At 38.6% G+C, this 27,947-nt stretch overlaps 1 protein-coding gene across 1 annotated transcript; it reads right to left on the bottom strand.

Moving 5' to 3' along the window:
- Nucleotides 1-252: 252 nt before the first annotated feature.
- Nucleotides 253-27,947, bottom strand: LOC121369226. The gene is made up of 11 exons (XM_041494173.1): nucleotides 27,317-27,947; nucleotides 20,709-20,747; nucleotides 17,855-18,027; nucleotides 16,012-16,240; nucleotides 13,407-13,493; nucleotides 12,819-12,959; nucleotides 10,242-11,035; nucleotides 9,484-9,655; nucleotides 8,704-8,783; nucleotides 4,909-5,112; nucleotides 253-2,878 (listed from the first exon to the last, which is right to left on the bottom strand). The coding sequence occupies exons 1-11, from the start codon at nucleotides 27,357-27,359 to the stop codon at nucleotides 2,657-2,659; spliced, it is 2,184 nt and encodes a 727-aa protein (XP_041350107.1). The 5' UTR covers nucleotides 27,360-27,947; the 3' UTR covers nucleotides 253-2,656.

Here is a 27,947-nt window from a genome sequence, read left to right as displayed (position 1 = left end):
AAACATACGCGGTTCAAGATAGTCCTACACCAAATGACGTATTGATCTTCAAGATCATGACACCTGTACACCATCATAACCATGAAGACTGGCACAATAAAACACGCTCACAAACGAAGCATTCAAATTTATGATGGCATTTTGTTTGGTATTAGGGCCGTACCCAAATTGAGAGGGAAGAGGAACCGAAACAAAATCATGGTACAGTAATATAAGGTCAACTTAGTTTAAAAAAATGTTACGTTTGTTTTCGTTTTGTTTTCTGATTGGCTGGGTTTGTTTTTGGGGGGTTGGGGGTTGGGGGGTTGTCGTTTGTTTCATTTCATTTGGATTTGGATTTTTTTTTTTTTTTTTTGAATGGGGGTCATTTTGGGGATGAGGGGATACGGCCTTGGGGAAAGAAAATGTTATATATTTGTTTATAAGCTCTCCTGTGAAAATAATTTGTGTCTTAAGTAACAAAGCGAAGTCAAAACATATTCCAGTCGCAAGGCATTTTGTTTCAACTAACCAACAATGGATACAATATACACAAAATAAATGCATTATACATGTACATCAGAACTATATTGTCCGAATACAGTACAATATAATATAACTTAAAACTATTGGTTTAAACACCGATTATTATTCGCGAGTTGATACATGTATATATGACTGAATTGAATACAGGCGTCTGGAAACTGCGAGAGCGATAGTTTCGTTCGCGCGTCACTAGCATAAGTATACTTTGTATAACCAATTTTTTGTTCGCGCATTGAATTTATGGCATCTTTTACATGTTCATGATGGGTTACATACAAACTAAATGGGTGATCTGAATTTGTTTTTGCGTAACCCATAAATGGTTCACGCAAATTTTCAATTCGCAGAGGCCTGGAATACAAGCGAGAAGAAACTTTCGAAAAGAAAATATTAGTATGCACTGATCTCTAGTAGTATAATCATCTTTGGTTGCTGCTAATAATCTTTCCCGGTACATGAGAACAAAATATTACTGTCATATTAACTGGTGTTATGCTCACTCTGATAATATATATATACATTGTTGTATATATATATATATATATATATATATATATATATATATATATATATATATATATATATATATATATATATATATATATATATATATATATACTTTTAATGACCCTGCATTCTGGAGCAACAGCAGTTGATGTCATGGCAGCAGCATCAAGTGGGTTGCGTAACTTGCTTTAAGCCATGCGTAATACAGATCGAATACTTCTTTCGTTCTGTAGTCCTCCCCACAGGGAACACCTTTTTTTATACTATGGAATTAACTACAAGTTATTTTTATTCTGGGCCACGTTGTTTTCTAAATTGGACACAAAATATTGTATTTTTTTAAATTTCCAAAATACTTTTACTTTTCTGCTTACGTCAAACCAAACTAAAATTATTTACAAAAAAAAATATTTTTGTAGAATGACTGGACAGACTAAAGAGACATTATCTTCAATAATATGAACAATGCGTAATATAACTTGAAGAGATTATCCCGAGTTTCCGACTAACAACCTTTTTAACAATTCATATTACATATTAAATACATTTTCTTGTTTACATGTATGTATGTATTTATGTATGTATGTATGTATGTTCAGTGTGTGCTATTCATAATTGTTTGTGGTAGCTCCGTTTTCATTGTATTTCCTGGTATATACTTTATTCTTTGCAGGTAAAGTCCCACCTGTGCTCCTACAAACATTACAACGACCAGAAACACACTGAATGTAAACACACTGATGTTCTAGACAAGGAAATGTATTTAATATATAATTTCAGTCATTAAAAGGCTCTGTTGATCGGATATATGAATGGCAGTTAACTCAGGATATTCTTTTAATATGTCGATTTGACATCTTCATGGCTACCATTGCTCTATACTCTAGTGTCACAGTGTCTTGTTGCAATGCTCAAACAAGAACCACGTGCACAGGTTATCTTCAACCTTAAACTGTTTCTTCCCAGAAAATGTCAACAAGATTATTATTTTGCTAATCAGCCATTGTTATTGACAATATTGCTTGAACTGTATGAAAACTATAACTATAATAGATGGCTACATAGTGTCTGAAGTCAGAGTACATAACATCGTCACCCTTGGGGTCAATTCTTTTCAGACTATTATGTCCAAAGTGATCTTCGTTGATGCAACGGTTAAATAGCCCATAAATACACTGGTGGAGAGAAATAAGGGATCATACCAACACTAGCAGGATTTCAACACTGACTGCAGCCAAAACCCTTATCCATAGAGTGAGAAAGTTAACCGTGTCATTGACGTCTAATGTCACATTACTGACATTCAGTACCACATTACATCTTAGTACTTTATTACTATGCTAATAGTGACTGACGTTTGGTCTACAATACCAGGTGTTCCTTATTTCTTTCTCTCAGTATATTTCATCTTTTTCTTTTCTTTTCTTTTTATTATTTAATTGTATACTGCCTCTTTCTTTTCTTTCTTTTTTATAATATTTTTTTTAAATTTGTACTCTCTTTTTTTTTCTTCTTCTTTTAATTAATGGCTAAGAAAAAAAATATCTAGAAAAAATATGTTAGCACACAAGATGTAACGACTCTTTAGCATTTATATAAAAAAAACACCCTATCATTATTACAGTCAAAACCGCGTATCTTCTGTCTCAAACGCAACATTGTCTGTTGTCACCTCGTCTAAGGGTACGATCCAGCCGTTCTCGTCCTCAGGGGGCGCCCCGGGTGGGAGGTGTGAATCCCCTTTATGGGTTTCCTTCAGCTGATTGGTTTCGTCCTTCATTATCTCCGCGTCTGTCGCTGGGTTCTCCACTGATAGAACAGTCCGATTGTCCGAGACATTGGCTTTCTGTCGAGGAAACGAGGAACATTGAGTTTTATAGTATTGCTGTTATACTGACACTATAATGAGATGTTGCGTCTATGTAGCTGCTTGAATAAAATAAATTTCTGGGTGGATTAATTTTAAAAGTTTTCAAGCAATATTTTGCTGCACTATTTGGTAGATCAACTGATGTACAACCATGTATGTAAATACATGCATTTTAAAACAGACATACGTCATTAGAAGAACGTCTCGTAACCCTGGCCGATATGCATACAAATAACATGAAACAAGCATTAGTTTTGAAAACAGTGAAGAATTAAGTCTGACTTTTGATCTGGTTTCTATAATTGAAGGAAGGGAAGAAGGGAGGAAAGAAATGTTTTATTTAACGACGCACTCAACACATTTTATTTACGGTTATATGGCGTCAGACATATGGTTAAGGACCACACAGATTTTGAGAGGAAACCCGCTGTCGCCACTACATTGGGCTACTCTTTCCCATTAGCAGCAAGGGATCTTTTATTTGCGCTTCCCACAGGCAGGATAGCACAAACCATGGCCTTGTTGAACCAGTTATGGATCACTGGTCGGTACAAGTGGTTTACACCTACCCATTGAGCCTTGCGGAGCACTCACTCAGGGTTTGGAGTCGGTATCTGGATTAAAAATCCCGTACCTCGACTGGGATCCGAACCCAGTACCTACCAGCCTGTAGACCGATGGCCTAACCACTACGCCACCGAGGCCGGTAGATATTGAGACAGGATACCCGCTGTCGCCACTTCATGGGCTACTCTTTTTCGATTAGCAGCAAGGGATCTTTTATATGCACCATTCCACAGACAGGGTAGTACATACCACGGTCTTTGATATACCAGTCGTGGTGCACTGGCTGGAACGAGAAATAGCCCAATGGGCCCACCGACGGGGATCGAACTCGGACCGACCGCGCATCGAGCGAACGCTTTACCATTGGGCTACGTCCGGCCTTTTTCTATAATTGATTACTCAATTCAGTTAAAATGAGACACATATCATTTTATAAGATAAATCCACCTACCTACCTGCCTGCCTGTCTGCCTGCATGCTAGTTAAAGCCTGTATTGCAACGGAATATACTGGCCATCGAAATCAGCGTGTACAGAATTGTAGATCTACCTACCTGCCTATCTGCCAGAAAGACCGTCCATCCGTCCGTCTGTCCATCAGTTGTCTGTTTGTATCTCTACATGGTATGCATCATGCATGTGTGTTTGCTCGGTGCATGTACAGACATTTCCTTTCGTTTTCCACGCTAATGCTGATGCATAGCTTCTGTACTTTGACTTCAGTTGACTTGGTTTGAGTTTGGAGTTTTCCTTCTCCTAGGAGAGTTTCCTTACCAGGATTCTGAGCCTCTCCAGCCCAGTTTTGATTTTGGAGTTTGCTTGTCCTATAATTGATTACTCAATTCAGTTAAAATGAGACACAATTGCCGTATCATTTTATAAGATAAACCCACCTACCTGTCGTGACTCACGTCCTCTGTCTGTTCGGTCCATGTTAGTTTATTCTCTACCCTTTGACCAGTCCAGCTTGGGTGACCCTACCAGGAGCTAATGCTTCAGCTGGCGTAGCTCTTCGAGTCATTAAGACATGCAAGCTACCTCACTACGTCAAGGAGTGGACCATGAGATAGATCTGTCTTTGATTAAGAGTATTCTTTATTACCCATATGGTTAAAAATATCTTGGTACATATCAAAGTGATAGTTCCACTAGAACACCAAGTGGGACGTAACATTTCGTGACGTCATCGATTGGCGCACTACAGCCCTACAAGTTACAGGAACGTCAACCAAATGAGTTGAGTATTATCAATTAAGATCGGGTATAGCTAACAAAATAGAATATTAAACTCGCTACCATTTCGTATCATGTTTATGTCCCATGTGAAATAATTTTCATTGTCACTTGCTAAAGCTCGTGACACCTGAACATTATTTCACTCGGGACATAAAAATGGAAGCTCGTTTAATATCGTATAACTATTTGAGACGACATACACACCAGCACAGAACTGCGGTCGGAACTCGAGCGGTTTCTGCACCGGATACAGCACAGCCAGACGACGACGATGATGATGCACAACGAGCCTATCGAGATGATGGCGATGAAGAGGACGACGTTGTCCTTGAACAGCGACGAATTGGGTCTCACTTCCGTGCCGGGGCCGTCAGTAGCCTTGTAGAAATCGACCAGTTCCAGATCCATCTGGGAATATAAAATAACACATTTAACGACACCACTAAAGCACACTGATTAATTAATCATCGGCTGTTTTATGTCAAACATTTTCTAGTTCTGACTTGTAGTCAGAGGAAACCCGCTACATTTTTCCTTTACAAGCAAGGGATCTTTTTATTCACTTTCCCATAGACAGGAAAGCACACACCACAGCCTTTGACCAGTTGTGGTTTTAAAGTTTGTTTGTTTTGTTTAACGACACCACTAGTGCACATTGATTTATCAATCATCGGCTATTGGATGTCAAACATATGGTAATTTTGACATAGTCTTAGAAATGAAACCCGCTACATTTGTTATCATTAGTAGCAAGGGTTATTTTATATACACCATCCCATAGACAGGATAACACATACCACTGTCTTTGATATACCAGTCGTGGTGCACTGGCTGGAGCGAGAAATAGCCCAATGGGCCCACCGACGGGGATCGATACCAGACAGACCGCGCATCAAGCGGGCGCTTTACCCCTAGATTTTAAAGACTAAAGTCCCAACCAAATTGTTAACAACTACGATAAATTACTGTCTTGTCTTTAATTACTACATTTCCACCAAATTTTGTCCAGACACGAGTTGTGAAAACCCCTATTACAGTGACACAGATGCCACCTATGAGACTGTACCGTTGTCGCCAGTATCGACTTTGCTGAGATAGCATTGGGCAAAATACATGCAGTTTTCTGCCATCTGCCATTTTGTTTTTTTAAAGAATACTCTTCAAGAGGGGTGAAAGCCTCCAAAGTATGTAACATAATTAATATAAAATCAATGATCTCTAGTAGTATCTTTAAACAAACAAATACTAATACAAAAATTACGTTGTTATATTAAGTCATATCCTTTGACCCCTCTTGGAGAATATTCCATAAAATGTCAAAATGGCAGCCGGCACAAAATTACATGCTTTTTGCCCTATGTGATCTCAGCGAAGTCAATACAGGTGACATGGTTATCATCTATACAAAAAAAAAGTGCTGTGGGAAATAGAATAAAAATTATTTTCGTCGATTATTTCTTACATATTAAACAGACAAGTTAATATTTTGTAAATATCTATTTAATGATAATCTACCTAATTTAGCATTTACTTGTTTTGGCTCTCATTGATGTACAAGGTGGTGTTTACTCTTGAAATTAAAAAAAATATGTGAGTAAACAGGTGATTTGTGCACTTTATTGGAACAGACTATAACAAAGTTTGATCGACATTAGCCCGAGTACTCTGACTGTAAGAGAGCTAGACGGACATTTGGACATAAATACGCTCTCATTACAGTCAGAGACCAACCTATGTATATTTTTGGCAATTCCTGACTACCAAACGGTAGGCAAAGATTCCCGCTCTAATACCACAACAATCCTATGTTTGACGTCAAATACCTTTACATCGATCATTTTCGAGTTAACTGATACAAAAATAAATCCACATATTAATCACTAATACACATACTACAGAAAGAAACCCGACAGCATCCACATTCAGCTACGCTTCGTGACACTCCGTCGCAACAATTACAAAGCTCGACGATATTTGTATATTTGTAGACATTTATAAGTAACTTTTGAGCAAAACTATCAAGAACCATTTTGAGTTTGTGATCTATTTTCCGGTATTAAAGGTGCTATCTCAAAGTTCATGACAGCTATTGCAAATCATGTTTTTACTAAATTTTGCTTTACGATTTAAAGACTACACCTTATATGCCCATAAATGATTATAGGAAATGATTTTATCTACTAGTAGAAAATACATTTTATTGAAGAATCTTTATCACATACAGATGCTCACATATAACTTCTGATATAGCACCTTTAAGTGGTTGCAAAATTGTGTAAATATCTACTGTATTTATATTGAATTTATATTCACTAAATATGCTGGTCAAAATTAATAATTTGTGCTGCAATTCAAAATAATCAGTTATCGTGCAGTTTTAAATTAAAATTTTGTTTACGGGTAAATGAAATTGACACATATCCATCAAAATGTGTTATAGTCTGTTCCAATAAAGGTCACAAATATCCTGTTTAAAGACATCTTTATTTTAATTTCAAGAGTAAACACCACCTTATACATCAATGAGAGCCCAAACAAGTAAATGCTAAATTAGGTAGAGTATCATTAAATAGGTATTTACAAAATATTTACTTATCAGTTTAATATGAAAGAAATAATTGACGAAAATAAATTTTATTCTATTTCCGACACTACTTTAGTATGTGGAATCTATGTCAAGTAGAAGAGCAATTTATCGTAGTTTACGATTTGGAGTGGAATGTAGTTCAGCGGTAAAAGCGCTTGCCTTTTGGGCTATTTTTCGTTCCGGCCAGTGCTCCACAGCTGGTGTAACAAAGGCCGTGGTATGTACTATCCTGTCTGTGGAATGCTGCTTATAAAAGATTCCTTGCTGCTAATCAAAAAGAGTCGCCCATTGCGTGGCATTATCTGTAATCCTTCATCAAAAGTTAAAGTTTGTTTCGTTTAACGACATCACTAGATCACATTGATTTATTAATCATTGTCTATTGGATGTCACACATTTGGTAATTTTTGACACCTAGTGTCATAATGTTTGTAGTAGCTCATCGGTAGGTGGGGGGGGGGGGGGGGGGGGCGTGTATCCCATGTTCAATTTCATGTTGGGTGCACTTCGATCAGTATCTCTAGTATAAAGGTTAATTATTGATTTCAGTAGATTTTGAACCTACAGTAAGTAGTATGATTACTTGAAACTCAAAAACCCAAGGATAGTTACAGCAAGAGTTATTGTATTTACTGTATTCGTTTGGGTTTTTAAAAATGGAATATTGTTTTGTAAGAAGCCCGTTTAATCATACAAAATGACCGGCCTTGGTGGCGTCGTGGTTAGACCATCGGTCTACAGGCTGGTAGGTACTGGGTTCGGATCCCAGTCGAGGCATGGGATTTTTAATCCAGATACCGACTCCAAACCCTGAGTAAGTGCTCCGTAAGGCTCAATGGGTAGGTGTAAACCATTTATACCGACCAGTGATCCATAACTGGTTCAACAAAGGCCATGGTTTGTGCTATCCTGTCTGTGGGAAGCGCAAATAAAAGATCCCTTGCTGCTTGTCGTAAAAGAGTAGCCTATGTGGCGACAGCGGGTTTCCTCAAAAAAACAGTGTAAGAATGACCATATGTTTGACGTCCAATAGCCGATGATAACATAAAAAATCAATGTGTTCTAGTGGCGTCGTTAAATAAAACAAACTTTACTTTTTTCATACAAAATTATTTCATCTCAGTTATTATAGTCGAGCAAATTGTTTTCAATTTATATTTATATCTAGTAATAATATATAGACACCACCAGAATTTTTTTTAAAGTGTTTGTTCTGTACTGAACAAGTAAATTAGAAAATGTATGGTTTATTACATTTGTGGATTTTTTTTTTTTAGTAAAGTTCTAAAAATTTAAAAATTAAAAAAATAAACCATTTATACATCCGAACCCTTCCTAGTGTGGCGCCTGTGTCAACACACTTTCCTCCGAATCGTTTCATATGAAATTTTAACCATTATCGTGAAACGTACCTCCCGCCATGTTTGCTTGTTTTTGTCGCTGGTCTGAAGGACACGGAACAGCTGCAGGAGTACATCGGCAGGGACGACGTCTACAACAACCACATTAACGACGAATCAAAGTTAGGAACGATTTACTGAATTAATTAATGAATAAATTAATTAACTGATTAATTAAATGACGAATTATTTAATGAATGAATGTATGAAAGAATGAATGAATGAATTAATTAATTAATTAATTAACAAAAGAAGGAACTAATGAATTAATGAATGAATGAAAGAAAGAAAATACGAATGAAAATGAATGAATGAATGAAGATTTTATTAATGACATATGTTCATGGAGTTTGAAATCAGATATTTTCGATTATTTCATCCTACATACAGATTAACAAGACAATAATCAAATATATAGTTTAGTAGGATAAACTAATCGGCTGATTATAATTACAAACTCAATAAGCAGACGACTTATTTTTTTACTATGGGCTATTATTGCGGTTTTTATTAATATACTCAGCAATGTTTACACAAACTGTACATAAAAATTAAATGTTGTTTACAAAAAACATTTCCTTTTATTTTCACATTTGCCAGTACGAGGTGCTGAAATAGAGTTATAAAATTAAAAGTATTCTGTTGCTGATGATAGAAAGAAAGAAAGAAAGAAAGAAAGAAAGAAAGAAAGAAAAAAGAAAGAAATGTTTTATTTAATGACGCACTCAACACATTTTATTTACCGGTTATATGGCGTCAGACATATGGTTACTGTTGCTGATGACGTCTTACCATTATTTTGTTCCAAACGAAACGTGAGATAAACATAGTCCTGTTTTAGTGTCGGTCCGTCAGTCAGCACTACGGATGGACCACTGCCGTTCTCCAGTCCAGTATCCGATCCCAGGATTGCCGTCAAGTTCGTTAGCTTGCTTTTCATGACCGCAGTGAAGTTTTTCTTGTCCTTAGAAAATCAAAGGAACATGGTCATTAAATATTCCCGAAGAAACGACAAGTGGAGGGGCACAATCTCTAGTGGGGTGGGGTGGGTATTGGGTGTTTGGGGAGGCACATTATCAAGTGGTGAGACTTTTATACTCTATATACAGAGTAGGACAAAACACGTACATTTTAGACCTAAATGGGGTAGGCCTGTGCCACCCTTGCACACATTACCCACCCCCCACCCCACCTCGTTCCTACAGGCCTGAATTAAAGATATTCGATTCTCTAGCAATACTGTGTGGTATTTCTGTCTAAAGCTTAGTTTTGCATCAAATATTAACTTTCACATCTAATTTATTTGTGAATGTAAAATCGCCTTCAAATTTGTCCATTGCTAGAAGAGTAACGGTGTAACCTGTTTGTATGATAGTGCATATAAAAGATCCCTAATAAAATGTCATATGCAAAGTTCTGCCCCCCCCCCCCCCCCCCCACACACACACTACCAACGAAAGTTAGTGTCCATAAGCTTGATCTTCTACTAAGGTAATTTTTTTTAAACAACTAAAACCTCGAACACAAGCTGGATGTGTTCCTATCATCACCTCTATATGATTTTTCCCCGAACGGAACTTGAGTACAATTCTGCCATCATCGGCTTGTGGGGATGGTTTTGGAATTGTTGTGGTGGGTGGTACGGTTGACGTTGTGGTGGTTGGTACTGTTGACGTCATGGTAGAAGTGCCTGCTGAAGAAGAGAAGTGTGTTTCTTTAGTCACCGTGTCTCGAGATGTTGTTGGCAGCGATGACGTCGGGCTTGAAGGTACTGCTGCACTACCATCCGTCTGTTCCACACTGGAACTAGAAGTGCTTGCTTCCGTAGATGAAACAGGAGACGACGTCGCCAGTTCTTTTGTCAGCGGATTCACAGAAGATGAAGCAGGTGTCGTCGGCGTTGTCAATGTTGTTGTATTAGCAGCTTTGCTATTATTCTCTTTTATCGATGTCATTACACCAGGAACGTCCGTGACGAAGCCGGTAGATACAACAGGCAATTCCGCGACCAAGCTGGACTCGCTGACATGATCCTCTGTGGTTGGTTTGCCCTTATGAATTACAGAAGAAGACTCTGCTAAAGAACGTTCTGTTGTTTCAGATTCTGTTGCTCCAGCCCCTTCTTCAAACGCGCTATCAATGCTGACTGATGATCCGTCGTCCGTTGTGCCGTCATCTGTTGCAGGGTGTGTGGGATCGTTTTGCTCAGTGAAGTCTGACGGTGACGTGCTTACGCTGTATAAAGATCGTGTGACCAAAACGTCAGTGGTGGTGCTTGTAGTGTTAGAAGACTCTGGGATGGCTGAGCTTAAGTCATCGTCAGGTGGCGGAGCTGGGAAGACTTCTGTGAGATAGAAAACAAAACAAATTCAATTATTTATTATATATAAAATATAATGTAAACAATTTTTGTCAAATTTTGTTTTGAATATTAGTATTTAGTAATCTGAACGAAAAATCAAAGTATTCAGAATCATATCATTGCATAAGGTAAAGTCTAAATGATGTTTCAGTAAGGTGGTTACTGCTTCCATGAATTGCTGAGACGTTTAACAAATCCCAATCTGCACACGAATGAGTTCAATGGATATTTAGACAGTTGTCGTGGCACGTATTCTCTGTCACAACACTGACGACATCAGATAGGACCATACTGACAATGACGTTTGGAGCATTTCACCCAAGGCTACACGAAGATGGGGATGAGGGTAGATATCAACTGTCAGATAAATGGTGTAACGTAATTACTGACTAGTTCCAATACATTTTAGGCTTTTCACAAGCTGCCTCGAACATTTTCAAGAGTATATATAAGTTTTATGAAGCTGGTGGACCAATCGTCCACCGTCTTTAGTATGAACATTAGATGTTGAGTATCTTATCAATGGTACAGCATTTACTAATACTGCATTTTGTATCATGCATCGTTTTATAACCAAAGAAAGAAAGAAAGAAATGTTTTATTTAACGACGCACTCAGCACATTTTATTTACGGTTATATGGCGTCAGACATATGGTTAAGGACCACACAGATTCTAAGAGGAAACCCGCTGTCGCCACTACATGGGCTACTCTTCCGATTAGCAGCAAGAGATCTTTTATTTGCGCTTCCCACAGGCAGGATAGCACAAACCATGGCCTTTGTTGAACCAGTTATGGATCACTGGTCGGGACAAGTGGTTTACACCTACCCATTGAGCCTTGCGGAGCACTCACTCAGGGTTTGGAGTCGGTATCTGGATTAAAAATCCCATGCCTCGACTGGGATCCGAACCCAGTACCTACCAGCCTATAGACCGATGGCCTGCCACGACGCCACCGACGTTTTATAACCAAGTCATCTATCAACAAATTGTACCATAAAAAGACAATATAATATACTAGTTGTGTGAAAACGTCCAGTGTTCTGTTTTGCAAATATGTTGGGCTAATCAACTTTAAAAAGGCAGAATATTGGGGGGGGGGGGGGGAGGGGGTAGATGGATATAAAAGAGCACATTTTGTGATCCTCAAATGCCCCCACCCCGGGATCTTAGGGTCGTGTATACCGGTATTATAGGTACTTTATGATGATGCAACTTCCTCTCTCGTGCATGTTTTGAATATGAATTTTATAATTATGTTTGTACTCAATGTGTACATGTGGACTGTATGTTTGTACTGAATGCATAGGTATATACACAATTTACAGTGTATTAAATAGTATTTCTAACACATTGGGTATATATAGAATACTAAACTAGCTTGCCTGTCATATTTTTTTTTTAATGAAATGAGTGAACAGTTTTGGTATATGACGAGCGAAAGCAAGTCAGATACCAACACTGTTCACGAGTTTCATAAAAATGGTATGACACGCAAGCTGGTTCAGTATTTTATTTATTACAAACCAACTGCAAACAAGCCGCAACGCAGAAGTAAGTAGATATCGAATCCTACTACACGTTATTTTTCTATGAATAGCATCAGCAAGTGATCTACTTCACGCTCACGTTACGCCAATATTACACTAGTTAGATGTTGAGTTATTGTTATGACATTAGCAATATCTTACACTGGTGTGTAATACATGTTTGTATTGGACGTGTAGAGTATGTATACAAACACGTATTGCCCGTGTACAAACCGTATGGAGTGGTCATTTGGTCATCACACCCATCTTCGTCAACGCCATCATCACATTCTGTGACGTCATCGCATCGTCGGGCACAGCTGACAGTGTTATTAACATTACACTCGAGTTGATCGTCTTGGCACAGAGTGATTGCTAAAACATATAATAACCATCAAAAATAGAATTAAAAAGAGTTCCATTGCATAAACATCTTTTATTTAGTGCCTACATCTATACTGATGTACTGATTTAACATTATTTATTTATTAAATAGGTTTTCATTGTTACTCTTTTTTTTTTGCAGTAGCTTCAAATTCGAACTGGAGGGACTGGGGGTATTGCGGGGAGGGTGAGCATTCGGACACTTGCTAATTGTTTTAGCATTTATTATATTTTCCAGACTCATAAAATTTGGAACTCGTTGATACGTTTTAAAACAACCCGTTGTAAGATAAATGGTATCTAACGGCCACTCATGTTGTATTCTTTGTTTATTACCCACACGGTGAACGTCTGGGTGTGTCATACAAATTTCGTACGCACCTGGTGGTACGCATTAAATATCTTGCGAAAACCAGTGTAGTATTATTTATATCTTACCCGTGAACGACGTGGTTTCCGCAGATACGTTGTTGACAACGTCTCCTTGTTTTACTATTAGTTCCGGGGGTATGCTTTGCCCTGAATCTGTAAAAAACACATTTGGCAGGTTTACTTAAACAATTTACTATTTTAATTTAAAGCAATATAGCAGTTGCTTTGACACGCAATTAGTTAATTTATGTTCAAGTAGGCCCTACATGCAACATATAAAATAGGGTAAAATTACTATCTTATTTTCAAGTGGTATTCATTTCTCTTGTGTTAAAGTAGTAAATCTGAATAACAAAACCACCACCGCATTCAAAATCGTAGCTTTGTATAAGGCAGTAAAAGGACCGTTTTCACAAGGTCGTCATGGACGTTTCCTATGAATCACCATTAGATGTGTCGCTTGTAGGACGACTGACACTCCAGATACACATTCCCTACTTTCACTTAGGAGGACTGCCATCACATATATAAATATACTCTTCAAAAGAAGAAACGCAAAACCACATTGTCGTAACATTTGGAGAATTGATTTCATTATTGAATGGTGAGTCCGATAATTACCAAATGTTGCAGGATTGTTCACAATTCACTCTAGTCCATTGTGAGTAAGTGATAGGACACACCACCAAGGTCAAGGTCATCTGGAGTCAATACCGGGTGTGGCCTCCGCGTGTGTTGACAACTGCCTGGCACCGCCTGCCTATTGAAGCAACCAGAGTACGGATGACGTCCCGGGGGATGGTGGCCCACTCGGCCTGCAAGGCTGCTGCCAGCTCGGGCAGGGTCTGGGGCTGTGGTTGTCGCTGTCGGAGGCGTCGGTCCAACTCGTCCCATAGATGCTCAATTGGGTTCAAATCCGGTGATATCGATGGCCAAGGAAGGACATTAATGTTGTTGTTCTGTAGGAAAGCCGTTGTGAGACGTGCTGTGTGAGGTCTGGCGTTGTCATGTTGGAACACTGCGTTGGCGTTGGCCATAACTGGAACGATGTGTGGCCGGAGGATCTGGTCAATGTAGCCCTGTGCATTCAGGTTGCCCTGCACGTGGACCAGGTCAGTTCTGCCAGTGTGTGAGATGGCTGCCCACACCATGACACTACCCCCGCCGAATCTGTCCACTTCCTGTACGCAGTTTGCCGCATAACGTTCACCACGACGCCTATACACGCGACATCTTCCATCATGACGTCGGAGCAGAAATCGGGACTCGTCCACTGAACCACACCTGTCTCCATCGCAGTTGAGGCCATTGTCGATGAATCTGGCACCACTGCAGTCGGAGTCGACGGTGTTGTGGTGTTAAGATGACACCTCGAACTGGACGTCTGGCACGAATTCCTACCTCACGTAGGCGGTTCCGTACGGTCTGGTCGGATATCCTGCGCAAACCTGGTATTGCTGCGGCTGTGGAGGTGGCAGTAGTCAATCGTTCCCGAAGGTGGCGTACCCGGATGTAGCGGTCCTGCCGGGGGTAGTGACCCGTGGTCGACCGGATCTAGGGAGGTCACGTGTTGATCCATGTTGCTGGTAAAGGTCCCACAGTCTGGAGATGGTGCTTGGGGACACATGGAATGCCCTGGCAACGGCCGTTCTGGATTCGCCTGCGTCTAGTCGGCCGATGGCATTGTTTCTCTGCGGTTCACTGAGACGTGGCATGTCCTGGATTGTCAACTGTCGGCCAGATACAGAGGCCAGGCAAGCGAACACCCTGCACTTTTATACTGTCGGTGTTCATGTTGCACGTGCAGACAACGCACGTGCAGTGGTGACATGGTTTGCACGTGGCTGCGTTTTTGCGAATATTCACATTTTGGAACTTTATTGTACAGTAGCTGCGTTTTATCGAATGTAACCGTGGGAATGTGTTTGGGACATGCAATGACCTTATATTCACAAAGCATGAACCGGTAGGAAACATAAAATCGGAGTTATAACCCATTTGTACCCTTTTGCGTTTCTTTTTTGGAAGAGTATATCTCATTTTCGCTGTACGAGGACTGCCACTCGATATATGCATTCCAAGTATCTTAGGAGGACTGTCACTCCATATACCCAAATATTCCATTTGTCTGTAGGATGACCGCCACTTCATATACACACTTCCTACTTGTCTTTAAGAATGAATGAATGAATGAATGAATGAATGTTTAACGACACCCCAACACAAAAAATATATCGGCTATTGGGTGTCAAACTATGTCTTTAAGAAGACTGCCACTCCAGAAAGTGTATACATAACTTAAAGAGGTTCGTGACAGACCTAGTTGGCTGGCTGTATGAAGTTCAATCATAGAACAGATATATGAATTTTGTGCAGGTTTAGATTTGTTAAAATAAATTAAAGGAAAGGCGTATTTGTTTAACGACACCTCAGCACATTTTAAACCATAGCTATTTTCGTGTCTAACGTATGGTTATTTCCACATTTGGTCGAGAAGGAAAAGGAGAACGTGCTGCCGCCACATAGTCTAATGCTACCGATAAAGCAGCAAGGGGTATTTTATATACAGGACAATGCATACCACGGACGTTGTTGTACCAACCTATTATTATTGTTATTTTTAATGACAGTGGTGTGGATCTAAATGAACGTATAAAGAGTGTCCACATACCTTGTACGCAGTACGACACCGGGCACCGGTCGACGGGATATAAATAGTAAATGTAGAACTTTCCGCAGTTTCGTATCCGGGTGGTCTGTCTGAGGACGCAGCAGTCCCATTGACCTAGGACCTCGTAGGACCCGCAGACCGAGGCGTGCACTTCCTTCCCCTCCACAGCAGGGAGAGCCCGGTCTCCCAGGTCTATCCGCATGGAAATACTGCCCGAGCACGATCCGGACTGAAAAAAACAAACACTTAAAGACTCTGGCCTTAGTTTGTTGTATCGCCCACGGTTTAGTTTAGTGGTGGTTTAGGCTTGTAGCTAAATACCATCTCCCATCCAGGGCGAGTTTTAGCGGCTCAATGAAGGAAGGAAATGGCTTATTTAACGACACACTCAACACATTTTATTTACGGTTATATGGCGTCAGACATATGGTTAGCGACCACACAGATATTAAGGGAGGACACCCGCTTTCGCTACTTCATGGGCTACTATTTTCGATTAGCAGCAATGGATCTTTTATATGCACCATCTCATAGACAGGATAGCACATACCACAGCTTTTGATGTACCAGTCTTGGTGCACTGGCTGGAGAGAGAAATAGCCCAATGGGCCCACTGACTGGGATCGATCCCAAACCGACCGCGCATCAAGCGGGCGCTTTACTACTGGGCTACGTTCCGCCCTAGCGGCTCAATGAGTAGGTGTATAGCCACAACAGCAAGTTCTCTCTCGCTAACAACTAATCATTAACCCACTGACCTGGACAGACATCCCAGATAATTGAGGTGCGTGTCCATGACAGCGTGCTTGAACCTTAACTGGACATAAGCATAAAAATAAGAAGTTATAAATAAAATCAAAATGAATTTTTTTTTTTTTTTTTTTTTATTTAACGTCATTATTAGACCACACTTGTTTATTAATCATCGCGCCAGTGCACCACTACTGGTATATAAAAGGCCGTGGTATGTGTTATCCTGTCTGTGGGATGGTGCATATAAAGGTTCCCTTTACTACTAATGGTAAAATATAGCGGGTCTCCTCTGTAAAACTATATGTCAAAATTACCAAATGTTTGACATCCAATAGCCGATGATTAATAAATCAATGTGCTCTAGTCGTGTCGTTAAACAAAACGAACTTCTTTTTTTATTAATCATTGCCTAATGTCCCCTGTGCGTGCTGTAACCTCACCGTGGTGCAGGGGTGTAACATTTTCTTTGAGAATGGCCAATACAGCACAAATTGAAGTTTAGAGTAAAATTCGGTGTCCGTAAAATTCTGTGATATTTGTATTTGTATTTTTGCACAGTTCTTTACACTGTTTTTGTTTAAACCTTGAATTTTTATATTGATGTTGAACATCACTTTATTTATTTACATTACCATAGTTTGACACCCAATAGCCGATGTATGTTTCGTGCTGGGGTGTCGTTAAACATTCATTCATTCATTCATTCATTCATTGCCTAATGAATGTCAGACTCACATTTGTATAGTAACATACTTATGATTAATAAGAGCCTTTTAGCAAGTAAAATGGTATAATTAACTTAACTAAATTTGCATAACTAAAACGATACAAGTGCCGACTTTCGTTGTGTAGAACTTGCTTATTTTGAACTAGCGTACACCTAAATTTAAAATTTGGTATTTCTTGATATGGAAAGTTGAGATGTGTGATTCAAAAGGAACAAAGAAAAAAAAAACACTCAATAAACTTCTAAAAGTGAGCTAGCTACATTGATGAGAGAATTGAAAAATTAATTATAATATTTAATTTAAAACCATCAACATAGGCAAAACACAACTTTTATAAAATTGTTTTTATTAAACTTACATACCCGTAGACACGTGGTTGGAATTTCTGCTGTGACGCCATTCAGTTCAAAGTGGTACCACCCTTCAGCTAGGTTTTTGTCACAGAAGGGTTGGCTGTTGACGTTTGATTCCGGGTCACTGCCCACACCTCTGGCTGGTTGATCGATAGTCGTGTGGTTATCATCATTGCATGGGTCTGAAGTTATATAAGAGAAAGGAAAGTAAAGTTTTATTTAACGACGCCACTAGAGCACATTGATTTTTTATCTTATCATCGGCTATTGGACGTCAAACATATGGTCATTCTGACACTGTTTTTAGAGGAAACCAGCTGTCGCCACATAGGCTACTCTTTTTACGACAGGCAGCAAGGGATCTTTTATTTGCGCTTCCCACAGGCAGGATAGCACAAACCATGGCCTTTGTTGAACCAGTTATGGATCACTGGTCGGTGCAAGTGGTTTACACCTACCCATTGAGCCTTGCGGAGCACTCACTCAGGGTTTGGAGTCGGTATCTGGATTAAAAATCCCATGCCTCGACTAGGAACCAAGTACCTACCACCCTGTAGACCGATGACCTGCCACGACGCCACCGAGGCCGGTATATAAGAGAAAGGAGTCGTGTTCAAAGACGTGAGGTTGTACACCATTCACCACTTTTGCAAGTATTTCAATACAATTTTTATTTGAGAATATATTCTGTGAACAATCGGACAATGTTGAGAGACGTACGTGACTGATAGTTTTAGGAAGCACAGTCGCTTTGTAACCAGGATCGGATCCAAGGGGAGATGCCGAGGGGTGCCCCACCCAAGGGTTTTTTTCGCCGACGTAAAACTGTAATAATAAAATCCTGTTCAAACACTTCTTATCATGTCAGACACCCCCCTCCCTCCCCCGCCCCTTTCACAAACTGCTGGGTCCGCACCTTGTAACTACTATACAAATTATCAAAATAGGATGACCACAAATATTACGAATGATCTACCGTTAAGCCAGAGGACCACCTCAAGTTGCTGCTATATAAGTGGCTGCAGACTACTTGCGCAGTTGTTATCACTTAGTACTAAAAATAACAAGTAACTTCAAACCGATGAGTTATTTAAATATTACTGAGGTTATCCTGCTTGTAATCATCAAAACAAGATCTGAAAAGACATTGCAGTATATTTGTTTTCGGTGAAGACGTATTTCCTAAACTGGAATATGGTGGTGTGGTTCTTCCAGTTACTATATTTTGTATACCATAGTACTGGAACACTACAGATATAACAATAGGCACATGACGATTATTACATGCTTGTGTTCGTGGTTACTAGGTTAATGGTGCAGAGATAACCCATCACCGCCATATGGCTACTCTTAGCGATTAGCAGCGAAGGATCAATTACATTCACTTTTCAAAAGACGGGACACCACATCCCATGGCCTTTGTAGGTTTGTCAAAATAAATTGGCAACTGGCAAATTTCATCGGCCATTCAATTAAGGTCTCGACTAATTTTATAGCATAGATTACATAATACATATTAATAACATATTTCAGGAAGGTATAGGGCCGGACCTGGCGTAAAAATAAACTAAGTGTATGGAAACGAACATTAATAAATTTTATTCTTCAGCTAGACAAAAAACAAAGTATTTTTAAACTTAAAAAGACCCATTAAAATATAATATACAGAGCTCACTGTGAAATGAAATTGAGGAGAGTGATTAATCTCCCCCTAATTTAGATTACAGGGAGCCATTTAAGATATTTTCATATTAATAGCATATAAATTCACTTGCTAAAGAGAGTTAAACATTCCTCTCCTTGAACTAGTCTCATGGGAGAAATGGGGAGCGAGAGTGGTAGCTCCCCTTAAACACTGAGGTCTGAATACACTGACCTTGTTTACTGACTTACCGAGCCTAGCGTCGCTTAAAGACATATTATCCAACTTGCTAACTAGTGCAGTATTTCGCTATTTCTACATTTTTTTGTGATAATTAACTTCCAATTTACAAAGCCCACTCCTAATTACAAATATCAAAACAATAATCACTGACTTAAAACCACGAGTAAATGAACATGATGAATGTCCACAAATTTTGCCATTAACATCATCTTTTCCTTTTGGAACGCTAAGACAGGAACACCGGTATCTCGAACAAGTACTGCTGTATGTTGCATGTTCTCACTGGAGCCGAATAGTTTCTCCTTCCGGGGTACATTTGACGACCAGACTGCTTTCATGTGGTCCTGCTGCGAGAAATGATCAAGACATGGCGGTTGTACCACAATGACATGTTCCAGTGTCTCTCACTCGGAATTGTGTGTACATGTGGTGCTTGAGTTTACAGTGGCCTATTCTCAGCCATGCACTGACGTAGGAAGCGGAGGAGGGTGGGGGGCAAAGGGGGGGCATGTGCCCCCCCCTTCAGATATTTTGCTTTATATTTGCTTTATAATAGTGTAAAAGTGTGTAAATATAACAGTGTGCCACCTAACCCCCACCCCACCCCCCACCCCACCCCCCCACCCCCCCCCCCCCACCCCCCGTCCACATTTTGGCACCTTCCTACATCACTTGCATGTCATCATTACCGGTACCTGGTCTTCTCTTGAAAGTTTGTAGTAACTGTCTCTGCCATTAATATAATGGGGCCCCTTTTGTCACTAACTGAAGAAAACCATATATTATTTTTCCTAATTCTTGTTTTACTCTTACCCTCATCCCCATCCGCTATTTTAGAACAGGTACGGCCATGAATACCAACTGCAAATCTACATCTCTGTTGTGGTAAAAGTATTTCACTGATTGCCAGTTTGTATGGACATGTTTGCACTTTCTTTCATTTAATTAGAATACTAATAAATTCATTTTGATTCTTACCATCGTCTGAGGTCTGTGTTACTGCGAGTTCTAGAACAGCTGTAGATAAACGAAACAAAAAAAAATGTATGAGAAAAATAGCACGTTAATATTGAATTTTATCTTTATTAAAGAAATAAACAACAAACATCATCATCAACAACAACGACAATAAGAAAAATATAAGGATGAGCTAGCGATAGCCAGTAAAACTGATTATTAAGATACATGTTAATCTTGCCAGACGAGTTCATCAAAAGTATCCTTGGAAACAAGCAGTTATGTTGAAATTATGACAAAACCACTAGAATACTGAAAGTCACTTAATCATATTTTAGTACAAAGCAGTGTCCATTGACGCCGTTTAAATGCAGACCCACGAAATGATTACCAACGTTAATCTTAATATCTCTCCATGCACATAGCAAGACGAGAATATAATTAGGTTTGCGCAAATCCAAGTGGAATTTTTGTGCCTATAAAAAAAATTGGTCATTTTGGTCACTGAACATAAATCCGTTGGAATATCTGGGGCCTAATTCACAAAGGTCTCTTAGGCTCTGCTAGACAACAAAGCATCCTCTTTGCAAACCGGCCTCGGTGGCGTCGTGGTAGGCCATCGGTCTACAGGCTGGTAGGTACTGGGTTCGGATCCCAGTCAAGGCATGGGATTTTTAATCCAGATACCGACTCCAAACCCTGAGTGAGTGCTCCGCAAGGCTCAATGGGTAGGTGTAAACCACTTGCACCGACCAGTGATCCATAACTGGTTCAACAAAGGCCATGGTTTGTGTTATCCTGCCTGTGGGAAACGCAAATAAAAGATCCCTTGCTGCTAATCGGAAAAGTAGCCCATGTAGTGGCGACAGCGGGTTTCCTCTCAAACTCTGTGTGGTCCTTAACCATATGTCTGACGCCATATAACCGTAAATAAAATGTGTTGAGTGCGTCGTTAAATAAAACATTCCTTTCCTTTCCTCTTTGCAAGTCTCTTAGCATTGCACTGCGAGATCGCAAAGTTGCGATAGTTTAGTGAATTAGACCCCAGGGGTCTGCAATCACAGTTTTTATGTATGCATTTTACAATGTATGCAGAGTGGCAGTCACATTTCGTCATTTATTTATTCTAACACTCAACAGCCGATGTGCATTTGTGTGCTGGGGTGTCGTTAAAACATTTATTCGTTCTGCCATTCATGTGTCGTGTATGTTCCAGTTTTTAGAGCCTATGACTCGGTGTTCTACAGTATGACAGATAACAGAGATGTCACATAGAGGACGTCATACTAAAATGTAACTTTTCTAGCAGGGTATCGTGGTATTTAACTGTATTGCTACTAGTTTGGTGTACGGTTTGTAATTAGATAGAAAAAAACCCAAACCCACCGGGTTTCCTCGCTAAGACTATTTATGTCAAAATTACCAAATGTTTGACATCCAATAGCCGATGATTAATAACTCAATATGCCCTAGTGGTGTCGTTACACAAAACAAACCACGAAACTGTCTCATTAATGTTGAAAAAGAATGCCTCGTTCCTATAAGCCATTCAGTTTTGTCTGCACACCTGTTCGGTGAGGATTATTAACTATTAAGAGGTTGACGAATATCAACCGAGACTAAAATTACCTTTTACTATAACAGATGCCTATTTAACCAGCAGAATGATTTCTTAATGCAAGGCACCGGAAAATAAGGGTTCAGTGAACTAGAAAGAACAATGCAAGTGAAATTGTGCCTAAGGAAGTTGTGTATTAACTGGATAAGTAAAAAACAAAGGTTTACTCCAATGGCAGAAAGAGAAGTGGTGAAAAACATTCTGGATAACCATGACACATTTCAGAAAACGAAGAAGTATGTTATAAAAACAGTTCGAAAACAAAGTCAGAAGAACACTTTAAAACTGCAATTAACTGACTAATGTAATAAAGCATACAATATCGTAGCACGAGTGTCATCTAGCTGTATTCTGTTTAGATTTGAGTCAGAATACGGCTAGGGGACACTCGAGCTAATAATATCAGAACCAAAATCAGACGTATAACCACGTCGTTAGAAATCTGACATACAGTATAATTAGTTTTCACAGTTTCATTATTTGAAATTATTCTGCCTCCTGCAGCTTAGTTATTCTGAAGAATGCAGATTATAGCGAGATCAAAGCTAAATTAATCTAGATGAAAAATCTTACATAGCATACTGAGTTATCTCCCATTTCAGTCAACAGAAGGAAGGAAATGTTTTATTTAACGAGACACTCATCAGATTTTATTTACGGATATATGGCCTCGGACATATGGTTAAGGACCACACAGATATTGAGCTACTCTTTTCGATTAGCAGCAAGGGATCTTTTATATGCACCATCCCACAGACAGGGTAGTACATACCACGGCCTTTGATATACCAGTCGTGGTGCACTGGCTGGAACGAGAAATAGCCCAATGGTCCCACCGACGGGGATCGACCCTAGATCGCCCGCGCATCGAGCGAGCGCTGTACCACTGGGCTACGTCCCGCCCCTTCAGGCAAACGATGAACGAAGGAAGGAAATGTTTTATTTAACGACGCACTCAACACATTTTATTTACGGTCAATTGGCGTCGGACATATGGTTAAGGACCACACAGATATTAAGGGAGGAAACCTGCTGTTGATATGATCTTTTCGATTAGCAGCAAGGGATCTTTTATATGCACCATCCCATAGACAGGATAGCACATTCCACGACCTTTGATGTACCAGTCGTGGTGCACTGACTGGTGCGAGAAATGTCAAAAGATGAATACAAATTTGTGACATAATTTATATTGTTTTTCCTATATAGGGAGTACACACTGATGAATTGTGTCCTCAGGATAGCGTGCTTGAACCTGGATACTGGCACGTTAATTACTTTAAAGAAAAAAAAGAGGGAACTTATTAAAGTCGTAGACTCTAGTTTCAGCCCGTGAAAATGGACACCAAGTATTATAAACACACATTTTATTTTTGCCAAAAAATATCAATTTTGTAGGAATACATACATATTTATATATAAAATAATGTAATGTGCACACTGCGGGGAATGGTATGTAGCATCGGGTTACAATCGATAAAATTCTATAGTAAATGGGTAATGCATGCATAGCAATAATATACAATATACTAACATATGTCATGTATCGAAGTTGTCTGTTCTATGCGTGGTAGCAGTGTTCAAATACTTACACAATTTAATTAGCTGTTTTGAGTTGTCGCTGGACAGTAGTTGCGTTAATTTAAATGTTGATGGTTTATTATAATAAAAAGGTTTAATATATTTATCTCTTATGTTACTGTAGAAAGGACACACTAGAACAAAGTGATATTCGTCTTCTACTACATTCATATTGCACAGACGACAAATTCTATTATTCCTCTCAATATTGTGTTATCTGCCCGTTTCTATGAAGAGATTATGGGAAGATAATCTATATTTACTCAAAATATGTTTGTATTTCAAGGCAATAGGTTTCTGAAGATAAGGTTGTAAACAATAATTATTAACAACGTATTTGTATAACAGACATTTTGGAGAATTGTTGAATACAGCATACATAGATTGGATACATTGATCAGTCATTCTCTGTTTGAATAGTGATATAAATGTATTGCGATTTTCTACATTTTTATTATACCATATGTAACCAAAACCGTTAGTGAGAAGCAGGTCTCTTATTTGACTAACCCAGTTAACAGAACGTGGTCTTCTTATGCACTCGTCATATAGGGTGTTTGGTTGATCTATTACAGTTACACATGTGGATAAAGTTTCAGTAAAGTCAAACAAGAGACTGTAAATAGGGAAATACTATTTAAAAATTGACCACAGCTCGCCTCCATAACAGTTACTTAAGGAATAACCGGTGTTTGTGATCGTCCAAATATTTGTAAGTAACCCAAACTGGATTTGGTATCCTAATAAATTCCTATGTTTGAAACATATAGATATATAATATATATATATATATATATATATATATATATATATATATATATATATGTGTGTGTGTGTGTGTGTGTGTGTGTGTGTGTGTGTGTGTGTGTGTACATGTGTATATATATATTAGGAAATAAAATGAAGTTTGACATAGTGTAAACACTATAACGACCAGAAGACGTTTAATATACAACCACTAAAAGTTTATTTAGAAAACTATATTAAATCTGTAATTACAGGACAGTTCCACTGTATGTTCCTTGGTCATACTGTATGCGTTGTTCGTCTGTCATTAAATCCACTTATCTACACCTATGATAACATGTGCTGACCTTTGACCAGCTCGCGTCGCTGATGACACATTTACGTAACACCCCGGCGTCACCGGCTGCAGTGCACGTTTCCAGACACCCTCTCCAACAGGATATTCTCACTTTAGTTAATAATACACCAATGATATAATCGTACATATTTGTAAATATATATTTTCTTTTTAGAAATATTCCTATTTTATAAAATAGTAGCATATACTATATAACCGGCGACTGTTTATATTCACAAAGCAATGAAGGGGACCAGACGCGTTTTCAGGGGCGGGGTCGAACGTCGAATCCTCCCTCCCCAATTAATCAATTGTTTTTCCAATATATTTTCGAGGAGAGCATGACTCGATCCCCTTATAAACTTCGCTCGCCAAAGTCTAGACCACTTCCCCTGCATAAATTCGTACACACGCACTTAGTGGGAGGGGAGGAGGGGTATACTTCAGAAACTTAAAATTTGGCTTTACTTAAAGCAGCTATCACAAAGTTACAGTACCATATTTCTATATTTTTTCATTTATTTCTAATAAATAACTACAAACGAATCGATCACACACATAACCTTTGCATAAATTACTCGGGAATTTCTAAATTGTAATGTGCTCTCACCCCCTCCCCTCCCCACGCGTATAAATAATTATAATTTGTTTTATTTAACGACACCACTAGAGCACATTAATTTATTAATCAACGGCTATTGGATGTCAAACATTTGGTAATACTACAGATATATAAATAATATAGATATACGAGTAGCCAAGTACTAATCAATGAATAACCTATTAAACGTATATAATTTGATACAGTACATAATTTATTAAATATTTTTGCGACAGCATTTTACTGCGGCACTGCTGATTGCCGTCGCGGTTGTCTTCTAAATCATTTTACCTCTGCCATTAAATTTAATTATTTAGTTGTAATTGTATTTTTATGGGCATATAGTTGAAGGTATAATGTTTATATTTTAAAACACAAGTTGATAATATATTTGGTGGGAAGACGCCATTATGCAACTTTGAGATAACACTTCTAATATAAAGTATTCTTCTTTTACTATTCGGTTTTATAAACTGTGATTAGAAAACAAAAATATTTTGATATTTTCAAAACTGTTAATTTACACTACAAATATATATATATATATTCAATAGTGAATCCTCTATATATATGAATGTTCTATTTTCTGGGTTTGTTTCTGTTTGGTTGCTTTTTATTTATTTATTTATGTTATTTATTTATTTGTCACATTACGTTTTGCGGCAGATATATCGAACGAGCTTAAACCCAGAATGATTCTATTGTTCTCGACAGCTATTCTAAATAGCCGAATTGTGTGCCCAGGACGACGTTCTTGGACCTATATTTGTCTGGGGATTTGGGGGTGTTTTTGTTTGTTTGTTTGTTTGTTTGTTTTTGTGTTGTTGGGTTGGTGTTTTTTGGTAGGTTTGTTTTGTTGTTGTTATTGTTGTTGATATAATGAAAACCAAATGTTCGGCTTTATTGTGCAGTAGTATATAAAAAGACTGGTTTGAATAGAAATTAAATGTGAAAATCAACCACATAATTATCTTTAAACAGTACCCGTATATTAGACGTATGTTAGATGAAACCAGGAATAATCAGGCACGGCGAAAGCAAGTAGACATTGGAGAGGGGGGGGGGGGGGGGGAGGCTGACTGAGATCGATGGCACAAAGCTGACTGAGATCGATGGCACAAAGCAAAGTTTTAGGGGGTTCGGGGATTCGGGGGTATTCTCCACCGTAAAATTTTGAAAACTAGATGTCCTAAAATGCCATTTCCTGCATTCTACATGTAAAATTAATCTCTTCCGTAAGATTTACTAACAATAATATTTTGATAATCAGCAGATACCATTACATTTTTGTTCAATTTTATGTATTTTTAATGTTATTATTAGACTGTAAATTGTAATTGGTTACACCTGCATATTAAAATATCCTTTTATATGAGATGTAGTATGATTTTGATTTGAAAGTTACATTGTGTTATTAATGTTGTAAACCAAGAATAGCTAAAACAAAAAGACATAAACAAACTTTGAAACATATATCAAAAGAAACAAGCACAGAAGTAAGTAAAGTAAATAAACAAACAAATAAACAAAATAAGTAAATAAATAAATAAAATCAATTTGAAAAACAGTCTCAGTGAAAAGGAAACTTCTCAAAATAGCTGGTCATGGTTTTGCCTCGATACTTTTGTGGAACGTATGGCATATGCGTTAATGCACTAAGCCCTGTAATAGCCTACTGTAATATGACCGTGCTAACAAGTGCATATCAAATGTTGTCGAAAAAGAAACAGAAATCTGATACTCACCTAACAGTACCGTGATAAGTACGAGACCCAATGATGGCTTCATTTCCTTGCAAAACTAGGGCAGACGTGGACAGAAATCAAAACTCCAGAGAGACTTGCGCATTAATTTCTAGTTCTTCTAACTGTCACGAGTCCATCAAAATTAGTGATTCGGTAACGCGATTTGACAAATGTTACACAATACTTCTTCAAGTATATTGTTTCCAAATAAATATTTAAAAAAAAAACCTTCTATGTCAAAAGTATTCCAATAATTTCGAACGATCTGAATACAAGTAGCCTTTGGAACCGTCTCAATTCGCAAAAGGTGAGTCGCAGTCGAGAAACAAAGGGTAATTATTCAACCTGTTATCTTTTTTGTTAGTTGCCGTCTGCCGGTCAGGACTCGCAGGCGTGGGGCGATGTTTTCATGGGTCGGGTTACGCGCAGTTTCCAAATTCCATTCCGATAGAAGAGAGAATGCCACCACATTGACCCGACAATTAGTGGTCATAAAACAATAGAATACGCCGTTCTCCCAGCACAGGTTTCAATGGCTTACGGGCAGAAATAATAGTAGTATTTTCTCCGCCAAAAAATAATTAAAAGCAGACGACACCGACGACAACTTATTTTTGAAACCAGACTTCAA

Source organism: Gigantopelta aegis, chromosome 3, assembly GCF_016097555.1.
Source record: "Gigantopelta aegis isolate Gae_Host chromosome 3, Gae_host_genome, whole genome shotgun sequence".
NCBI classification, from domain to species: Eukaryota; Metazoa; Mollusca; class Gastropoda; order Neomphalida; family Peltospiridae; genus Gigantopelta; species Gigantopelta aegis.
Note: the sequence above shows the minus strand (reverse complement) of the source record. Positions and strands in the feature narration are given on the sequence as shown.